The sequence below is a fragment of the Eufriesea mexicana genome, unplaced genomic scaffold (assembly GCF_001483705.2).
Source record: "Eufriesea mexicana isolate 0111107269 unplaced genomic scaffold, ASM148370v2 scaffold474474821, whole genome shotgun sequence".
NCBI lineage: Eukaryota > Metazoa > Arthropoda > Insecta > Hymenoptera > Apidae > Eufriesea > Eufriesea mexicana.
This window is the reverse complement of record NW_016907964.1, coordinates 420211-437860: the sequence shown is the minus strand read 5'-3', so window position 1 is coordinate 437860 and position 17650 is coordinate 420211. Positions and strand designations below refer to the sequence as shown.

Below are 17650 nucleotides of genomic sequence, written 5' to 3'. Positions count from 1 at the left end.
AGATAATAAAGCTGGAAAATATAATGGGACAAAAAAAAGCGTTATCATTTCTTTAATTTCTAAGTAATATAGTTAAAAGAAATAATATCTATTATGTATTCAAACTTTTTATTATTTAAAATTTTATTACTTTCTTAAAATTGAATAGTAAAGTTGATATTCAAGTACAATAGAAAATTAAGGTTATAAGTTATACATAATAAAATTCAATTACATATAAATAAATCGTGTTTTCAATTTTTTTTTTGTTATACTAATAATACATACACATATCCTTTTTTAGTAAATGATATTTAAAGTTTTTAATAATTAATATTAGTATACTGTTACTAAATATCAAACAAATCAATTTAATTTATAATATGTTTTTATTCTCATTTATTATTTCTGCGTTAATATTTGTTATTGCATTCCTAAACATGTTATAATTCGTATGTATTGTAAATAATTTGAACCAATCAGATATTCTGCGCACAAATATACTCATCTTTCCTGTATATACGGTATTGTGTATCGGACTTAATGATCAATACCTCGTATGGCTTGCGCAATTTATTGTGTTCTACGTAAAATTAATTTCATATTTTGAGTACGCAAATAATTACAGAATAGTTTAAGTAATAAAAGTATTTTAAAAATTGTATTTCATTTTTTTTCATCGAAACATATAAATTTTCTATTCTTATCGGTAAGTATTTAAATTTAGAAATATTTTTAAATTATTGTAGTTACCGGTATTTTAAATCTTGTACATAATTAGCTTTCCTGTATATTTCGGAAAGTTAGAATACGTTACAAGATAAAACTTTATTGTGAAACAAATTTTTTACGTAGCATTTGATGTATTTCGCATATGTGATTGATATATTGTAATATAAAGTGGTATATCATATGCATTTACGTTTGCTAGAATTTTCCTTCATATTTATACGACATAAGCGTGTATGATCTGTTTTGTATAAGTCAGTTATTACTTTTTTAGGTATCAAAATGTCTATTCCTATAAAACCAGAGCAAATTTTATTGGTGAAAGAATTTTTTAATAAGTGCAAAACTAATCCTGAAATTCTACACCAGCCAAATCTTTATTTTATAAAAGATCTCATTGAATTTTTTGGGGGAAAAATACCTAAAGTAAATCGTGCAGAAAAAGGTGAATCACCAAGTAAAAGATCTGAAGATACAAATGCATCTAAAGAACCAGAACCTAAATCAGAAAGTGAAGAAAGTGATTTAGAACTTGATATGAGCGCAGTAATTGGTAAATATAATTTATTTCAACTTTTATTCTTTTTGGAATACTTAATTTTATATATACATATTTTTAATAATATTAGAATTTAAATAAAATTTGTAATAACATTTAATATTTTTAATTAACATTAAATTTTAGAACCAGATACAGATGCTCCCCAGAAAATGGGAAATCCTACTTTACAACCAACAGAAGAAGAAATTGCAGAATCCCAAGTTAAACGTTCTGAAGCTGTATCAGCATTTGCCGAAAATGCTTATGAGAAAGCTATAGAACTTTATACCGAAGCTATTGTAATGAATCCACAAGCAGCATTACTTTATGCCAAACGAGGACAAATTTTCTTATTAATGAATAAGCCTAATGCTTGTGTTCGAGATTGTAATCGTGCTTTGGAACTAAATCCAGATAGTGCTGCAGCTCATAAATTTAGAGGAAGGGCCTATTACCTACTTGGAAAATTTGAAGAAGCAGCAAATGATTTAAGACTCGCTTGTAAATTTGACTATGATGAAGAAGCTGATGAGTGGCTACGAGAAGTTACGCCAAATGTAAGTACTTTTTTTTATAAATTGTTTCTATTTTTATAATCTATATATTTTTTTAATTTTCTGTTATTTGAAAGATGATATGGTTATTTAACATTGAAGATAGAACATTAGAAATACATATTTTTTCATTATAATCTTTTTCATAGTAATATTATATAATGCAATTTGTATAATATAATTAACATATTGTACTTCCTATAATCTATTAATTTTTATTTATTATGTAAATAATTTTTATTAGAGATTGAGAATATCACATTTACACCAATGATGAATATACTTATTTGATAATATTTCTATTTGAAAAATACAGAAATTAAATCTATTAAATTTCAATATTTTAGTAAAATAGTTTTAGTAAAATAACAGTAATAATAATAATAATAATAATACTACTACTAATAATAATAACAATAGTAGTAGTAGTAATAATAATAATAATAACAATATAAATAATTTGCTTATTTTCAAAAAATCAATCACACGTGTGAACAATAATAACACAATGCAAAACAATAAGTGATTTATATGAGGCATTTAATTTACACAAGGTACATTAAAAATCAAATTTTTTACTAAAACAAACAATATATTCATTTACATTGGAAATATAGTTTATGTATCAACATGGGAAGTTATTATCGAGTAACTAATAATTTTTTTAAATAAATATTTATAACTTTTAATAAGAACACAATTTGTTTATACAAGGTATTTCACAAAAGCTTCAAAAAGAGATCATTTTTATCTCTTTCTCAATGGAAATATTTTTATATATTTTATTTTACATACTTTTAATATGTAACTGCTTTCGTTGTATGTTCCGACGGTTGAAAGTGTCACAATGTTGTGCTACAATTAGCACAACCATTACACTAAGTTTCAAAAATGTCTATCGCGTGAGTTCACTGTATTTTCATCTTAAATATTCGTGTGTTAGATAATAGGACCCACCATTGTTGTGATATGTTTTCCAAAACTGTGTAATCGAAGCTGTATTTGAACACATTCAAGGGAAACTCACTATCCTTTTCTTAGATTGGAATGGTAACACTTGTCCTATTTTCCAAACACAGGTATCTTGAAATCTTCGATTCATTCCAATCCACTAATACACTTAAGCATATGTTAAGCATACCGTTAATCAATCATATGCTTTGCCTCATAATATCACCATTCTATGTTGTTTACCTACAAAACCAACAGTATATCTTCATATCCCGAAACGGTGTCTCTTCTCATCTTTTAACGAACTATTTAATATATTGCGCAAAGTTGTGTTCCAGGAAAATTCTGTTTAGGTTTCGCATTCTCTTCTTTTCATTTAAGATCCAGTTGGACTTTTACTTGGAGACAATCCAAACCTACTTGCTGTTTCAGGAACGAAACTTCTCTGTACTGCATCAAGTAATGTACTTACACTAATGTTCGTTTCCTTTCACTCATTCGCTTTTTGTTTTGTACAATTTGCTCTTACCTTATACCTTATGTGGTATCAAGAGCTCTGTTTTAGAATGTAGGATTATACTCAACTAGGAGGACTTGTTTCGTACTCATGTATGATTTGCTCTACTGACTTTTTATATTTGCCCACGAGCTCTGGAAAATCGTAAGCAATAGCAACATCGAGTCTATTGATAGGACATCCACGGAAATATGTGCACGTAGAGCTTAGTAGAGGGAAGTCGTAAAGAGGATTCAATCGGAAGAAATCTCGATAGACGTCCGGATCAGGCAAGTCATAGCGTGATATGTTCTTCAGAGTGCTTAAACCCTCGTAGATATGATAATCCTGTGGACTCTCGATAATCTTCTCACTGATTTCTTTTTTGTTTCCAAAGAACGTCTTGTGATTGTAGTATGTGGTTAGGTAGCAATCTACCATTTTAGCATGATTGCGCACTCGTACCTGTAAGTACACGTAAAAAGAAGAAGATAGAACATTTCAGCAATTGAAGATAAGAAATGAATAATTGAAAAATACGTCGACAAGGAAGTAAACGCAATAACTTACAGCGAATCTCCTGGCGCTTGCAATCTTATGCTCGACACGTTTGTCAATGGCAGTACGCAGGTCGCGTAGGAATGCACGTTCCTGAGCATACAGTAATCTGGTGGGTGCACCAGCTTCATATGGTATCGACCACAACGATGTAGAGTACATTATCGGTGGCTCAGCGCTAGACATCAGTGGCGATATATTCCAGATCAGAGCGCCTTGCACTCTCATTAACTCCTCTGGTTTTACTTGATCAGCTTTGTTAAGAATGATGCGTGTCTGTTGCGGAAGTTCGCATTACCTTAGTGTCAACATATCTGAAACTTAATATCGAGGTTTACCTGATGCTCCCTTCCTTTCAATTGGTCAAGGATTGCTTCTGTTTCTGGCCCAACGTCCAACTTGGATGGATCGTATACTAAAAATATTATGTCCGCACGGTCAATGAACCATTGACATGCATCGTTAAACGGGAACAAACGTTGGACCTGTTTTCGGATTTCTAAAATTCCTGGTATCTCCACGATATTGACCTGGTAATGTATAAATTGTTTGTTGAACTTCAGCACAATAATAACTTTGAGGAATTTTTTGTAGATTAAAATACTCACTTTTTCTAGTAACTTATTATCAAGCCGTAAACCTTTAAGACGATCGAGCAATCCTTGGCCGAATTTTTGTAATCCAGAGAAAGTCCAGTCAGCGGCGAGCTGCGTACCATCGAGAATCTCCTCTTCCTCTCCGTGCATTATAATATTGAAGTAGGCCGGAGATGGCTCGGCTCCTGTGTCATTTCCATTTGGCGTTTTGCATTGCTCCTCTAAGCACTCTCTCAAACCACCTAAACACTATCTGTATATTCATGCTCCTAGCATGCTTCTACCACTAAATCTTTACATCAGCATTGTTTACTATTCGAAGGCGTGATCACGGCCGACTTAATTAAGCGTCAATGTGAAGTAAGTCGAAGCATCCTCGCACAACAAATTCTCACTACTTTCTTCGTTTCTCGCTACTTACGCACCTGTCCTTAACGATGTCTGCTTGTACTCGATATTGAGTAAATAGTTTATGATGGAAGATTTCCCACCGCTCCACGGACCCATGAAAAGAACTAGTGGTTTGGAAAATATTTCTGGATCTACAAGAACATGTTACATATTTAACTGTTGAATATCAACAATTTGTACTGATTTTTTTCGGATATTGTTTTGAGGATCAATATCATGAGAAGAGATAAGCCATTCTTCTTCCAAAATATAGAAAATTCAATAGCATTTATGCAAGTAATTCGTCATTGAATCGTGCTTTCTTTTTTAAGCAATTAATAGATCTTAGAATATCTTACCGTATTTATTTGGTTAATTATGCTTACCACCAAAATGTCTATTGCTTAAGTCTCTGTATTTATACAAGGATTCCAATGGCTGAATAGCATTATCGTAAACCCTCTTCAGTTCTTTTAGCACAACATCTCCGTTCTTCTGGATGGCTCGCTCTTTCTCTTCATTCTCCTCATCTAGTTTTAACAGTTGATTTATATGATCACGTGGTCGTAAATTCTCCGGTACCACTATCTCTTGGATCAAATCTTCTTCGGGGGTAGGTTCTTCTTCCTCGCTTTCTTCTGCTTCTTTCGAGCCTTCAGCATCCTCCTCGCCTTCTTCTTCGCCAACTTCTCGCCTAGCACGAGATTTTGGTTGCGCAGCTTCTTTCTCTTCTGATTTGGTATCTTCTACGGATTTTGCCCCCTCATCCTCAGATTTAGCTTCTTCACCTTCCTTCGATTCTTCAGTTTCCTTCTTCGCTTCTTCTTCTTCTTCCGCCGATTTTGTAGCTTCTTCCTCAGATTTAGGTTCCTTAGCCTCCTCGCTTTCCTTTAATTCCTCCGTTGCTTCACCCTCAGCACTTTCACCCCCACCTTCTTTACTCTCTTCTTTTGCTTCTTCTTCGCTTACTTGTTGTTCCGGAGATTGACCATCTTCTTCAGCTTTACTATCTTCGTCTTTTTCACCATCTTCTCGAGAAACAGCTTCCTCCGTCTCTTCCGCCTTTGAATCAGTCGTTTCGTCTTCGATTTCATCTTTCTCTCCCCCAGACTTTACTTCTTCAGTCTTGGTTTCTTCGTCGGATTTCTCCTCGTCGAGTTTCGCTTCTTCAGCCGATTCTCCTTCGGCCTGTGCTTCGTCGGATTTTTCATCACCATCCTGCGCCTCTTCGTCGGATTTTCCAGCTACTTGAGCTTCTTCGTCAGATTTTTCAGTATCTGCTTGTCCTTCTTCGGATTTTTCCGAATCTGCCTGTTGTTCTTCTTCGGATTTTTCAGCGTCCGTTTGCGCTTCTTCGTCAGATTTTCCTTCATCTACCTGTTCGCCCTCACCAGACTTATCTTCGGTATCTTCCTGGCCGGAATCTGCAGCATCCGCTTCCGCTTGTTCAACAGATTCTTCTTTATCTTCCTCTGTTCCTTTATCTGTTTCTCCAGATTTTTCATCAGGTTGTTCATCTTCAGCTGTAGTAAATAAAATGTTTATAATATTTCTATAATAAATAAGTTTCATCTTTCTAGCAGAGGCACCTCCATTACCTCCTTCTGCATCACCACCTTCAGCACTCTCTTGTTCTTCCCCAGCTCCAGCACTTTGCTCTGCGGATGCTTTGTCGATCTCCTGCTCAGCTTGTTCGGCACTTTCTGCAGTTTCAGTTTCTGCTGATTCCTGTTTGTCCTCTTCAGTTGCTACATCTTCCTTTGAAGCATCGGTTGCTGACTCGCCATCCTACAGTGACAGAAGTAATGTCCTTGATCTTAGCTTTATGAATTTATATTTCAATCTATGATCGACATTTGCGTGTATATTTAATATCAGTATTTTAGTTGAAATAATACTCTTACTTCTTCGCTCGCAGGTTTTGCTTCTTCTTCTTGACTCTCTTTATCGGCATCGGTCCCAGCCTCGGCACTGGTCTGCTCCAAAGATCCTTCAAACGAAACATTCTAGAAATCGCTGTGCTCCAGTTGAATATCCCTCGATATTTTAACATTACCTGTACCGAGGTCCTTTAACGCCTTCTCAATATATGGTCGACACAGATCCTCTGGCGGTATCTCTTCGCTTTGCACTCCTGAAATGCGAGTTGGATTGTTATAAAACATTCATCAACCACTTCTTGTGTTTCGCAAGAACACTTTGTATTCTTTTACACACTGATTCTGACATCTTTAATTTTATTAAGCAACGAGGATTTATGGATTTGCTAATAATCATTCACGCATGTATAAGTATCGAGAAGAAGCGTTAATAGGAAATATTTTTCTTTTCTACGAGTTTTGCAAAGATTTTACGGTTGGCTTGATTCTATGCTGATTCTTTGGCTGCCAGGAATTCTCATCGAGAGTTCTCACTATGCTAAACATGCGGTGCCAAAAGAAGGTGCGGAGTATTAGATAACCCAGCACGGAGCTTAGCAAGAGAGTTTAACGCCACGCGACTACCAAAAATATCTGACCCAAGTGACGCAAGATCTTGTCAAAGTCGTTACACACCGTTTGGGTTGAGCGCGTGCTCGAACAATGACAGGTGTGCAGAAACAACAACCATGCTTGATCGAGGTTCTAGCAGGTAGTAAAAAATAGGTGCTATTGTTGAAGATAACCAGAGAACTAATGACAAGCGATTATCAGGAACTCCATAGACACTGAAATACTTTATAGAATTTCAATGGAAACCAAAATACTTTTAATTCGTTTCAGATTATGTACTTTTATCTTGTACATTGAAAGAAACTGAATAGCTTCGAATGAAGATAAGCTAAAGATAATATTAATGACATCATTACCAAAATAATAATGCACAGTGTGATTCACAACTAAAAATTGTGTTTGTAAATCTAAGAAAACTTATAAAGATAGTTAATTAGCATTATACTTGGTAATTGATGAAGCATTAACACTTTGAATATATTCCAAAATGCGAGATTTTGATGTCTAAGCAACTATTGAACAATATGGAATGAATTACCACTTACTAATTGTGGAAGATTACAATAATAACTATACGCAAAAAAGATTTGAAAATAATACACAAGTGGAAGAAAACCATAGCATGTGCATAAATATTTCAATTGATACTTCTACGTTAAATCAATTAAAGAAAAATGAACTAATATTCGCAAACAAGATATTACAAGAAACTATTTGAATACTTTTAAATAGTTCAGTACTCAACATCACATGTTTTGAAATTAAGCAATATTTTCTTTAAATCTATCAAATAGAAACCACCAGGAAAAACGTTTATCAATTGAACTCAAGTGAGCACTTATGATTCAAGGTTGAGGCCCTGTTAAGAACAATGAACAGTCGATTCACTGATTTCAAATGAAGTTTGTCAATACCTCTGCACATTTGTTTCTAAGGACATGAATACTCAGCATTTAGTGTTTTAATATGTGGCACCGTATGTAAAATCTCAGTCGATGAAAATGTCGATATCATCTTTCTAGGCAGTACCTGGGACCAGGAGGCCGGTTTCTAAGTTTAGCAACGAGTAGGCGGCTTTGAGCCGAGCAACACTTGAAAATATTTATATATTGGATGAGCGAAACGTATTTTTATCGATTATTCCCTGTGAAAAAGTTCAAACATTTTAACCAAAATTCTTCAACGATATGGAAAAGATCGACATGGTCGATACAGTGATTAATGTGTTTATTGAAACAGCAATAAACCAAAGAGCAGAATCAACAGAGAGAAAAGAGGAACAGTTAACAATTATGGTTTAACTAAGGAATTTCTCAAAGTGAAAAATTGGTGTAGACTTAGAAGCCTTATTTTTTAACTGGTGCAATTTCCATGGCGAAATTTAATTAGCTTATAAGTATAGATGAGAGGAAAATTCGAAGCATGTATTGTTCGTAAATTTTCATCGTTACATCACACGTGCCAGTACATTTGGCACGAGATCTTACCATTTTACATGCTTCGTTATCGCATTTATTATGTCCCATAAAACCAAAAGCAGAATATCTTAGCAAAAGTCATTTGCTTATTATTTCGCAATGTTTCGTATCTTTACTATAATTTACAGAATTTGTCAAATGTTACAAATGTTGCTCCGTTTCACCTTTACCTTTGATTTCTGTCTCAAATTCGATTTCAAGGTATTATTTTGGTTTAGATTTAGTGTTTCGTTATTGAATATTGCAAGAACAAACAGAGTAGTAAATCACACCTGAAGAATAATTATTGCTAATTTTCATGCAATACATTAATTTTAGATTCTAGAGATCTGTAAGATAATATGTTGAAATTATGTATGTTGCAAAATAATCCTCGAAAATGTCAAGATACGGGTAATGGAAGTAGAGGTAAGCAGCTGTCGTTTGGCAAGCATAGCCACCAAGGATAAAGATAGAATCTGAAGTCTTGTTCCGTGCTATGTGGCATGTATAGTCTTTAATCTTTTTGCTATAAAAATTAGTCCTGCTCAAATATGTATTGTTAACTCTCCACAAAAATTTCTACACAAAAGTGATTTTATATCAAAGTTAATGAAGACACTAAACTGTTATTTAAGAACAACGAAAATAATTATTTTATATTAATAATAATAGTTTATTTTGAAAGTTACATTTTCGCATTGTACACTTTAAGGAATATAATAATGAAAGTGTCATGGTATCAATACTACATATTTACAGTAATTCATAGAATTTTAAATATCGTGTGTTTACATCAACTTATGTTACAAAACTATATCGTGTTTAATTTTAATTTACAAGTGTTTACAAATGTTAATCACACCTTTTTATCGTTCTCGCGTTATGTATTAGCATGGACATTATGTTTGGTTCAAGTATCGCTTTAAACGGAATTCACAGAAATTAGAGCGAATCTGGCACGGATTTATGTCTGTCCTTATGTAATTATTTGCAAGTTGTTGACAGTCGGTTTCCATCGATTCCCAAAATAACAAATCCTTGAATCCACGATCAAAATCTTTTACTCGATCACCGTCTCGTTTCGTTTCGTTAATTTAACCAAAATACTATTATCGACGTTCTCTAACTACATTTCAAGTCAATAATAAATGTCTTATATACCAAGAACGAAAAAGAGAAGAAAGTAGAAAGAACACTAATCGACGAAATTTAAATCCACCTTCTATCCTTACCGGAAACCAAAATCTTAAAATAACTCAAGGAAAGAAAAAGAAAAAAGAAAAATGCAAGAACGTTTATTTTCTCAATTTGATTATTTCTATTTGCCATATATAAGACAAAGCGATTTTATTCTATGAAGAAATATTAACCATCAATTCGAATAGGATGAGACACGTGAGATTAAATCGACTATACAAATGCAAATTTTCGAAGAAACGATTGGCAATGTCGAATGGGAAAGAAATGTTTGCTCGTTGAACGGTATCGACCTGACAAAACAGTAATGATGCAACAGGATCGTAGGTTCATCAGTTCGATCGTACGTCTGCTCGATGCTGAAGAGGCTCGACGAGCCAGGCACTGATGACGCACACCAGTGACTTTACGTAACATTGACCTTCATCAATCGTCACACGCTCGTCATCACGTCATCCACATCATCGACCGCTAAAACTTCTAGAAACCTGGTCACACTGACGCCTACATGACGAAAAATCTACCAAGATCTATAGCGTTCGAAGAAGGACCAGAAGGACGAAACTGCTGATCCTTAGACCTACGATCAATGCCAGTTGTCTTCGAGATGATACACGTCATGAATCACAGTTGCGAACAGGCAAGCCGTCGCTTTTTATTATATATCATATATATTATAATTAACGCGAATAAACGTTGGGTAGATATATTCTAAAAAAGTGTCGCGTGACGATTCGTTAAAAATAACGCGGAAACAAACGACGATGTCGGTGCACAGATTTGTTTGATGCACGCCGCGTACTCTTCGATCAGGATCAAGGAGTACCACGAAGGACAAAAAGAGGAAAAAGCGTGAAGTGTAAAACGGAAGTGTGTTTACGATAACGTAGGATACGTCCCTGTATTAAAATCTTGGCACGAATGCTCGAATTTAAAATTCCACGAATTAGTACAAGAATAAGGAGAAGGACCAGCTTTCTTCGGGCACCTGGATGTTGGGCAACGTTAAACGGAGAGATCTTTGGATAAATTATACACGAGATGGAAAGACCTCACCATTGATTTCTAAGAAGTCTTCTCATCGACTTCACGAGAAATCATCTTTTAAAAAATTGTCACAGATCATTAAGGGTCGTCTCTCGAATCGTCACAAACTGTTCAACGAAGCTCCAAGGGATGCGTTGGCCACTTAGTAAAAAGAACAGTACGATAGTACCAGAAAACACTCGTGTTACGATTAATGTCCCCAAAGACGAACGCTCGCGGAAGAATCGAAAGAGATGCAGGATGGCGGTGCAAGGTCAACGGGGTAGAGGCATCTCCGTGGTTGGAAGGGCCCATCGAGGGCTACTCACCCTGTAAGGCAACGGCTAGAAGGGTCAGGAAGAGGCCCACGAAGTACGCGGGTCTCAGCCGCGAGCCCGTCATCTCGTTTCACTAGGCACTACACGATGAGCCAGGGCTGGCAGCTCGTCTCACTCGATAGTCGCCTTCGACTCCAACTCGCCCGCGAGGAACTGGCATTGTCACTACCGCCAAACCCTGAAGACGCCCCTCTACTTCTCACCCCACAGCCGGACCACGCGAGCTACCATTTTCTCGTTTTTTCCCGCCTGATCTACGGGATTCTGCCCGCGGTTTTCCTGGTCCTCTTGTCGCTACCAAGTAGAACCGAGTGAGAACGAATCCCCTCTCGTTGGTTCAACGGCTGGTATTAAAATTAAACTGTATGGGGAAGTTAGGATGTCTGGTGATCCAATTCGGAGAGAGAAGCGTGGGTTCTAGTGACTTTAGAAAGGTCGAAGGTGCCTTGGTGGTGACTTCCATTGGGAGAGGCGGCTAGTTAAGTACAATGTGAGCTTTAGGTTCGTATGAAGTGGATTACAGTGGTTACCACCTGGATGGTGGATTAAATCTGAACCTAGCTTCGTTGATAATTTATCAGACTTTATCGAATCTTTGTAGCGAGTAAAGATATGATTTTGAAATGGAGAAATTGGAAAGTTCTTTGCCAAAATTGTCGCATTGGTCAGAGAAGCCTAAAGAACATTCTGAGATTAAGGCTTGATCGAATACCACGGCTTGAACGAGCCCGATGAAGCGTTGCTTTCAGCTTGGACTAGCAATGACCTGTAAAATGACGGTTTGGTTTTTATGTGGTAGACAAGAGATGTCTGAGCGAATCCGTTATTGAATCAACCAATCTTTATTTTGTTCAATCCGCAGATACTGCTCGTAGAGTGGCAGTTTTAAAAATACCTCTCGGCGGCCCGGTTTTCTCGGGTTTGCAGGGTCTACCTGGCTGACAGACTGCTAAGACATTGACTAGTGGATCGTGCACGGAGATCCTGCACACGTTTCGACCTAGCTTCCACGTCATCCGCAACCTCGTTTCCGTCGTTGTCGTCTTCGTCGCATACCCCACCTCGTGGCTCCTTCTTCTGTATATTTCCTTTTTTTATTTACGGCAAATGTCCGTCATCGACTATTTTTTTCGGTTGCTATGTTCCCTTGCTGATACCTATGGTATTACCCTTAGGATTCCGGTGGCCAGGCGAAGAAAGTCGATGCCGGAAATTCGTGACGAGTATAAAAATAGAGGTTTATAAATAAGCGCATAGATCTTTCGTAAATATCCTTTGTCTCCGCGGTGAAAATTACGAAGGTTTATCGAAGACATGTAGTTAGTTAATACGAGCCAATTATAAGCGTCGCAGTCGTAGAATTCCCAAAATACATGCGTGATATGAGGACAAGGTCGTTATGGAAATCGGCGGAAACGTAATCGAATTACCGATGAAAGTTCGTCGTTGGAGAGGAAATTGTTGATCTTGAGGAACGTATGTTGGTTTTAGTAGTGAAAATAAATCGGCAATCTTAGTCGAATAACATTGCATCTGTAATAGTTTGAGAAATTAGTCTTTGAAATGTAAGTATAATTATATGATCGATTTTATACAATATATAGGCATGTGGGATAACTCGATTTTCGAATTTTTTTAAATATTTTAGGGTTGCAATAAATTCACGTTTTCATTGAAGAATGTCACAAAATAGTATTGTATAAATACAAATACTTTTCTTAAAATATCCTAAATCAATTGAATGAATAATTATAATGATTTTTGGCATATATATTAGCAAAATATTTTAGAAGTATTACAAGATTGTTCTAATTACGTTAATAGAATATGCAATTGTGACGAAACATTATAATTCTGGAAATCTTATGTAACGTACATAATTAGTAGAGTTATCAAAAATTTAGCTACTCGATTTTTTAATCCTTTCAAATTAAAAATAGTATGAAATTAATTCTTGAAATTCGATCTATCTTCGTCGATACAATCAAATATCAATTTTTTAAATATTGCACTTGTATCATAGGTTATCATATCTGAAATATTATATTTCGTACCTTAAACAAACCAATATGCAAATTTCTTCAATTTCAAATATAGTTTGATACAATTTTAATTATTTCAATAATTTTTAATAATTTGCAACTTTTTTTTAATCCTTGACAAATTTCCCAAACATGTGTAATTCAATATAAAGTATGGTTAAATACTTGGTTCTCCGATTACAATAACAAAGGTATATCTGTAAATAAGAATGAAACTCCAATGATAACAGTAACTCGACAAAAATGTACGTATGATATCTTCATTATTTGAAATTCTTACTATTTCAGCATTATTTGAAAAAATTTCACAAAACGTGAAAAATTGGCTTGTAACTTTTAGGTTTGGGACTATAGGAACACTTAAGAGAAGCGCGACAAAAAGAGACATCTCTTGTGCAACGTTATATTAGCGAAATTCCAACCGCCTGTTATCGACTGTGCCTACGAGAGAGCGCGGCTGTGGCGCGTGTAGCAAAGAGAAGAGATTCGCCGCGAAATGTACGCGTGCTCGGACAGAGAGGAGCATCGAAACGACGGGCGCCTTTATATTTAGAAGCCCGGGTCGCCGCCGTATAAGGTGGTGCTTCCCTCGTGCAAAAGTTCTCGCGTCTGCTCACTCTCTCCACTGCTATCTTCCGTGTACTCTCCCTTGTCCTTTCTTGTTATCTTTACATTGTTGATTCGTTGTGAAAACTTTTTCTGCATTTCTCGGATGGTTCAGTCGCATTTTGAATGTCCATTAATCTCGAATTAGATATTTTTTATTGATTCAGACGCTGGTTTACACGCCAACGAATGTGTAAATGCCGGTCAGTCGTTACGAGAAGATTGTATATTTGAGTTTTAGAGGTTAGGTTTATAAAGAGTCGATAGAAAAGTCACATAAATACATTTTTAGATTTATTTAAGAATTCCCAAGCTTTTATTTGTATTTACAGTAATGTGTTTTTATGTTTGGAAACGCATAGATTTTTCTATTTCTATTCATCTATACATACAATTTTCTCTAATTACAGTTTTACTTATTCCACTTTTCTTTCCAGGTCCACAATTGGTGTTACTTGATTTTAAAGTTACAGAAATCGTTATTGGTAGTATAAAAAGTTTTATTTTTTGGTATATTAATATTTTCACTATTATCTATTTTTTACAAAATTTAATTATCCTTTCCTCTTTCTTTCTTTTGTTAATATAATAAACAGAACTATTTTATCGTAAAAGAAATTAAATGTTACATTTGTATATTATTTTCAGTAATCTTCGCTACAGCATTGTATCTTCTTAATTGCTTGTTCTTGGTGGCGCTAAAAGTACCAGTTATATGACATTTTAATTCATATTGTTTCCTTGAATCTGTAAAACAGAGGCTTAAATAGCTTGAATGTTAGAGAATTTTTCCATTGTTACCGAGAGGGTGAAATGTTTAAGCATCAGTCTCGATTATGTGACTCGGATAATGGAGCACAAATCAGTGCATAAGTAATTCCCATAACCTCTTTGAAATCTCGATAAGCATATTTGCCAGAACAGTATATCATGTCGACAAATAATCCTTTACGGAATTTTATCTTGGTATTAATTGTTTTTCGGAAGACAAGGGTAATGCTATCGTTTTCTTTCGTAAGGACAGCGTGAAAGCACAGGAGACATGAGATGAGATTCTTCAAGGAGCATCATATCAATTTTAGAATTTTGATTAAAATAGAAAATATTTGTAGCAGTCAAGATCATATTTATTTTCGAAATTTTATTTTAGGATTTAAAAAATTTTACAAAAATTATTTTAGTGGTTCTTTGAGGTTATGAACAGTGAAAATTGTACGATATCCAGTGATACGGCAAAATACGAATTGCAAAGCCATAATACATTCACTGTTTAGGTATGGAATATAAGAAACATCTGAGCAAATGCTAATCGAATTTATTCTTTACATATTCTGCGAAATATATTCCAATTTTAATTAACTTAATATCACATTGATATTAAAGATCATGTGGTAATAACAATTTTTATAACTTAAATAGATAGTATATAGCGTTAAATGAGCAAGTATTATTCCTATTAGTTACTTTCTAATTGCTAAATTGTTGGTTAAAGTTTAAATCGATATTATAATTCTTGCATTATGAGTTTGATTTGACATTATGAAGCAAAGGGTTAAAATGAAAGGCATAATTACAAAAGGAGGGCCATTGAGATAACTGAATCGTGAAAAAGTGTAATGAGAACAGTTACACGGAAAAATATGGATTCTGAAAACGAAGTTTACTGGCCAAATTGGCTGGTACGCAATCTATAATAAGCTCGTAATCGTATGAGGTCACAATGCGGCTTAAACAGAAGTGTTTCACGTCATTATGATTTAGTATTTGGATAGGTTCCTGAACCTATTACTCCTTTCACGGAAGAGTGCGATTAGAATGCCGCCTTTCTATGCAACTTAGCCGGTATTTTTTTAAAAGAACGTTAAAATATTTAATCAGTAATGTACATATCGTTCTGAAATTTTGTAATCTTTGTATCGATAAATGTGTATCTGTATGCTTTTACATATGTTTTCTGAAAAAATTAAACGTAAATATCAGTAGTAAATGCTCCAGTAGTCTGAAATGTTGCGAATATAATCGCGAATTTAAATTGCAATTATTTTTGATATAATCATTTCTTTTTATTAAAAATGGTCACATGAATTTTATTAAAAATAGATACAACAAAAATGACATGTTTATAACATTTCTGGAAATGCACACGAAACTTCACCAAGAAGTGAATGAACTTACTATTCAATCTAGTATATCGTTCTTAACCTACGTGCAGTTCGAAAGATAAAATATTAGCTAGATTTAACATTCGATACATTTTTACGTTCTACAATTTCATAGACATACAAAGTTTTGTATGAATAGTTTTAAAATGTTACAATTTTCATTACAGGCACGAAAGATCGAGGAACATAAAAGAAAGAAAGTCCGTAAGATGCAAGAGAAGTTAGAGCATGAGGTAAAAGAAAGACTGAACAAAACCCGGGAGAATGTGAAAACTTATGAAGAGAATACTCGTACCTCTCAAACTGATTTTAGCGGAGAAAAAATGGCTGATTTTTACAAATTTTTAAATGATATAGGAACTCTCAATGCTATTAAGGTAAATATCGATTAACCAATCCATTCAATAACATTTATATATTTCAGATACTATAGATAATGCTATTCTGGTTTCAAAGTAACAAAGAATTTTTAAAGTATGTACATATTTTCCATGTACTTTAATACTAGGAAAAATATTAAAGTCAATAGCATGATCTTCATATAATTGTAAATTTTTATGCTACGTTAATTTTGATCTCTTGTATATTGTAATAATAATATTAATTTTTGTTTTACAGGATCCTGAAATAGCCGAGGCGTTTAAAGAAATCTCTGCAAATCCGGCAAATATCTTGAAGTATCAAAACAATCCGAAGATTATGGACTTTATTTGTTCTAGTTTGGTTTCGAAATTTCAATAAAGTGGTTTAAATGGTATTCTTGATATAATTAGGTATGTTTTCAGGTGCTGGAGCACGAATGACCACTCCAAAACCAGAACCACAGGACGATGTTGGCCTCGATTAGACCTGGCATGTTCTTGAAATTTCTTCACAATTTATTCTCAGACAATTTACAAAGTTCTAAACATTGGGTCTAAAATGATCGTTATTTGAAACTACACGAGGTTTTATTAAAGAAGTTATTGTGAAAATTATTCATGAGCTGGAATGTAGAAAGATATATCTTCTTTACGCAAATGATATTTCGAAGAAAATTTATTCGGGATACACTTAGGAAAGAAGTGTATTTTATATATGAAGTATATTCATACTTGTTATACTATTAACGAATTGAATTCCTAAATAATAACCAAGTAACTAGTAACAATTGGTAAAACGATTTCACTCTTTTATGGTTTAATTGATTTTATGATTGATTTTAAATATGTGGTGAAGAAAAAATTACTCTTGTCTTTTTTTTATGATTTTTTCTTAAATAATCTTTTATTTTTAGTTGTTTATTGTATGGTAATGCATTCAAAAATAATATAATATATTAGAATGTATTTCTGTAAGATGTATAAGTATGGTTTTTCATTTTTTTTGAATTTAATTTTGTTCATGTTTAAACATATTTTCACTAATCGTAATTAATTACTATATGATAAAGCATTTATTTGTAAACAAAATGTTTCGTTGTTTTTTTATTGATTAACCCTAGATTTATTTCACGCTATTACCTACATATGTTAATCGTTTTATGAATATGGT

The 17650-nt window shown here is 34.1% G+C and overlaps 2 protein-coding genes across 4 annotated transcripts; one reads left to right on the top strand and one right to left on the bottom strand.

The window, feature by feature from the left end:
• Positions 1–990: 990 nt before the first annotated feature.
• Positions 991–17101, top strand: LOC108548610 (putative protein FAM10A4). 2 transcript variants are annotated; one of them, XM_017901646.1, is made up of 5 exons: positions 991–1261; positions 1394–1806; positions 16285–16494; positions 16736–16835; positions 16903–17101. In XM_017901646.1, exons 1-5 carry the CDS (start codon positions 991–993, stop codon positions 16962–16964), a joined length of 1056 nt encoding a protein of 351 aa, XP_017757135.1. In that variant the 3' UTR covers positions 16965–17101. The 2 variants fall into 2 exon arrangements, with proteins under 2 accessions (XP_017757135.1, XP_017757129.1); XM_017901640.1 differs by having other exon boundaries at positions 16891–17101.
• On the bottom strand, positions 2720–11540 carry LOC108548596 (sarcalumenin). Of its 2 annotated transcripts, none has more exons than XM_017901624.1 (10): positions 11299–11540; positions 6851–6928; positions 6699–6784; positions 6393–6582; positions 5181–6317; positions 4830–4946; positions 4417–4646; positions 4147–4338; positions 3821–4084; positions 2720–3715 (listed from the first exon to the last, which is right to left on the bottom strand). In XM_017901624.1, exons 1-10 carry the CDS (start codon positions 11369–11371, stop codon positions 3335–3337), a joined length of 2748 nt encoding a protein of 915 aa, XP_017757113.1. In that variant the 5' UTR covers positions 11372–11540; the 3' UTR covers positions 2720–3334. The 2 variants fall into 2 exon arrangements, with proteins under 2 accessions (XP_017757113.1, XP_017757119.1); XM_017901630.1 differs by having other exon boundaries at positions 4417–4589; positions 11299–11539.
• Positions 17102–17650: the final 549 nt, after the last annotated feature.

Excerpts from the sequence above, each read along its gene's own strand:
- LOC108548610 (XM_017901640.1), top strand. The coding sequence starts at position 991 with ATGTCTATTCCTATAAAACCAGAGCAAATTTTATTGGTGAAAGAATTT. Across the intron at positions 1,262-1,393 it reads TGATATGAGCGCAGTAATTG|AACCAGATACAGATGCTCCC; the intron begins GTAAATATAATT and ends ATTAAATTTTAG. Across the intron at positions 16,495-16,735 it reads GAACTCTCAATGCTATTAAG|GATCCTGAAATAGCCGAGGC; the intron begins GTAAATATCGAT and ends TTTGTTTTACAG.
- LOC108548596 (XM_017901624.1), bottom strand. The coding sequence starts at position 11,371 with ATGACGGGCTCGCGGCTGAGACCCGCGTACTTCGTGGGCCTCTTCCTG. Across the intron at positions 6,785-6,850 it reads GTTAAAGGACCTCGGTACAG|GATCTTTGGAGCAGACCAGT; the intron begins GTAATGTTAAAA and ends TTTCGTTTGAAG. Across the intron at positions 4,085-4,146 it reads TGAAAGGAAGGGAGCATCAG|ACACGCATCATTCTTAACAA; the intron begins GTAAACCTCGAT and ends CTTCCGCAACAG.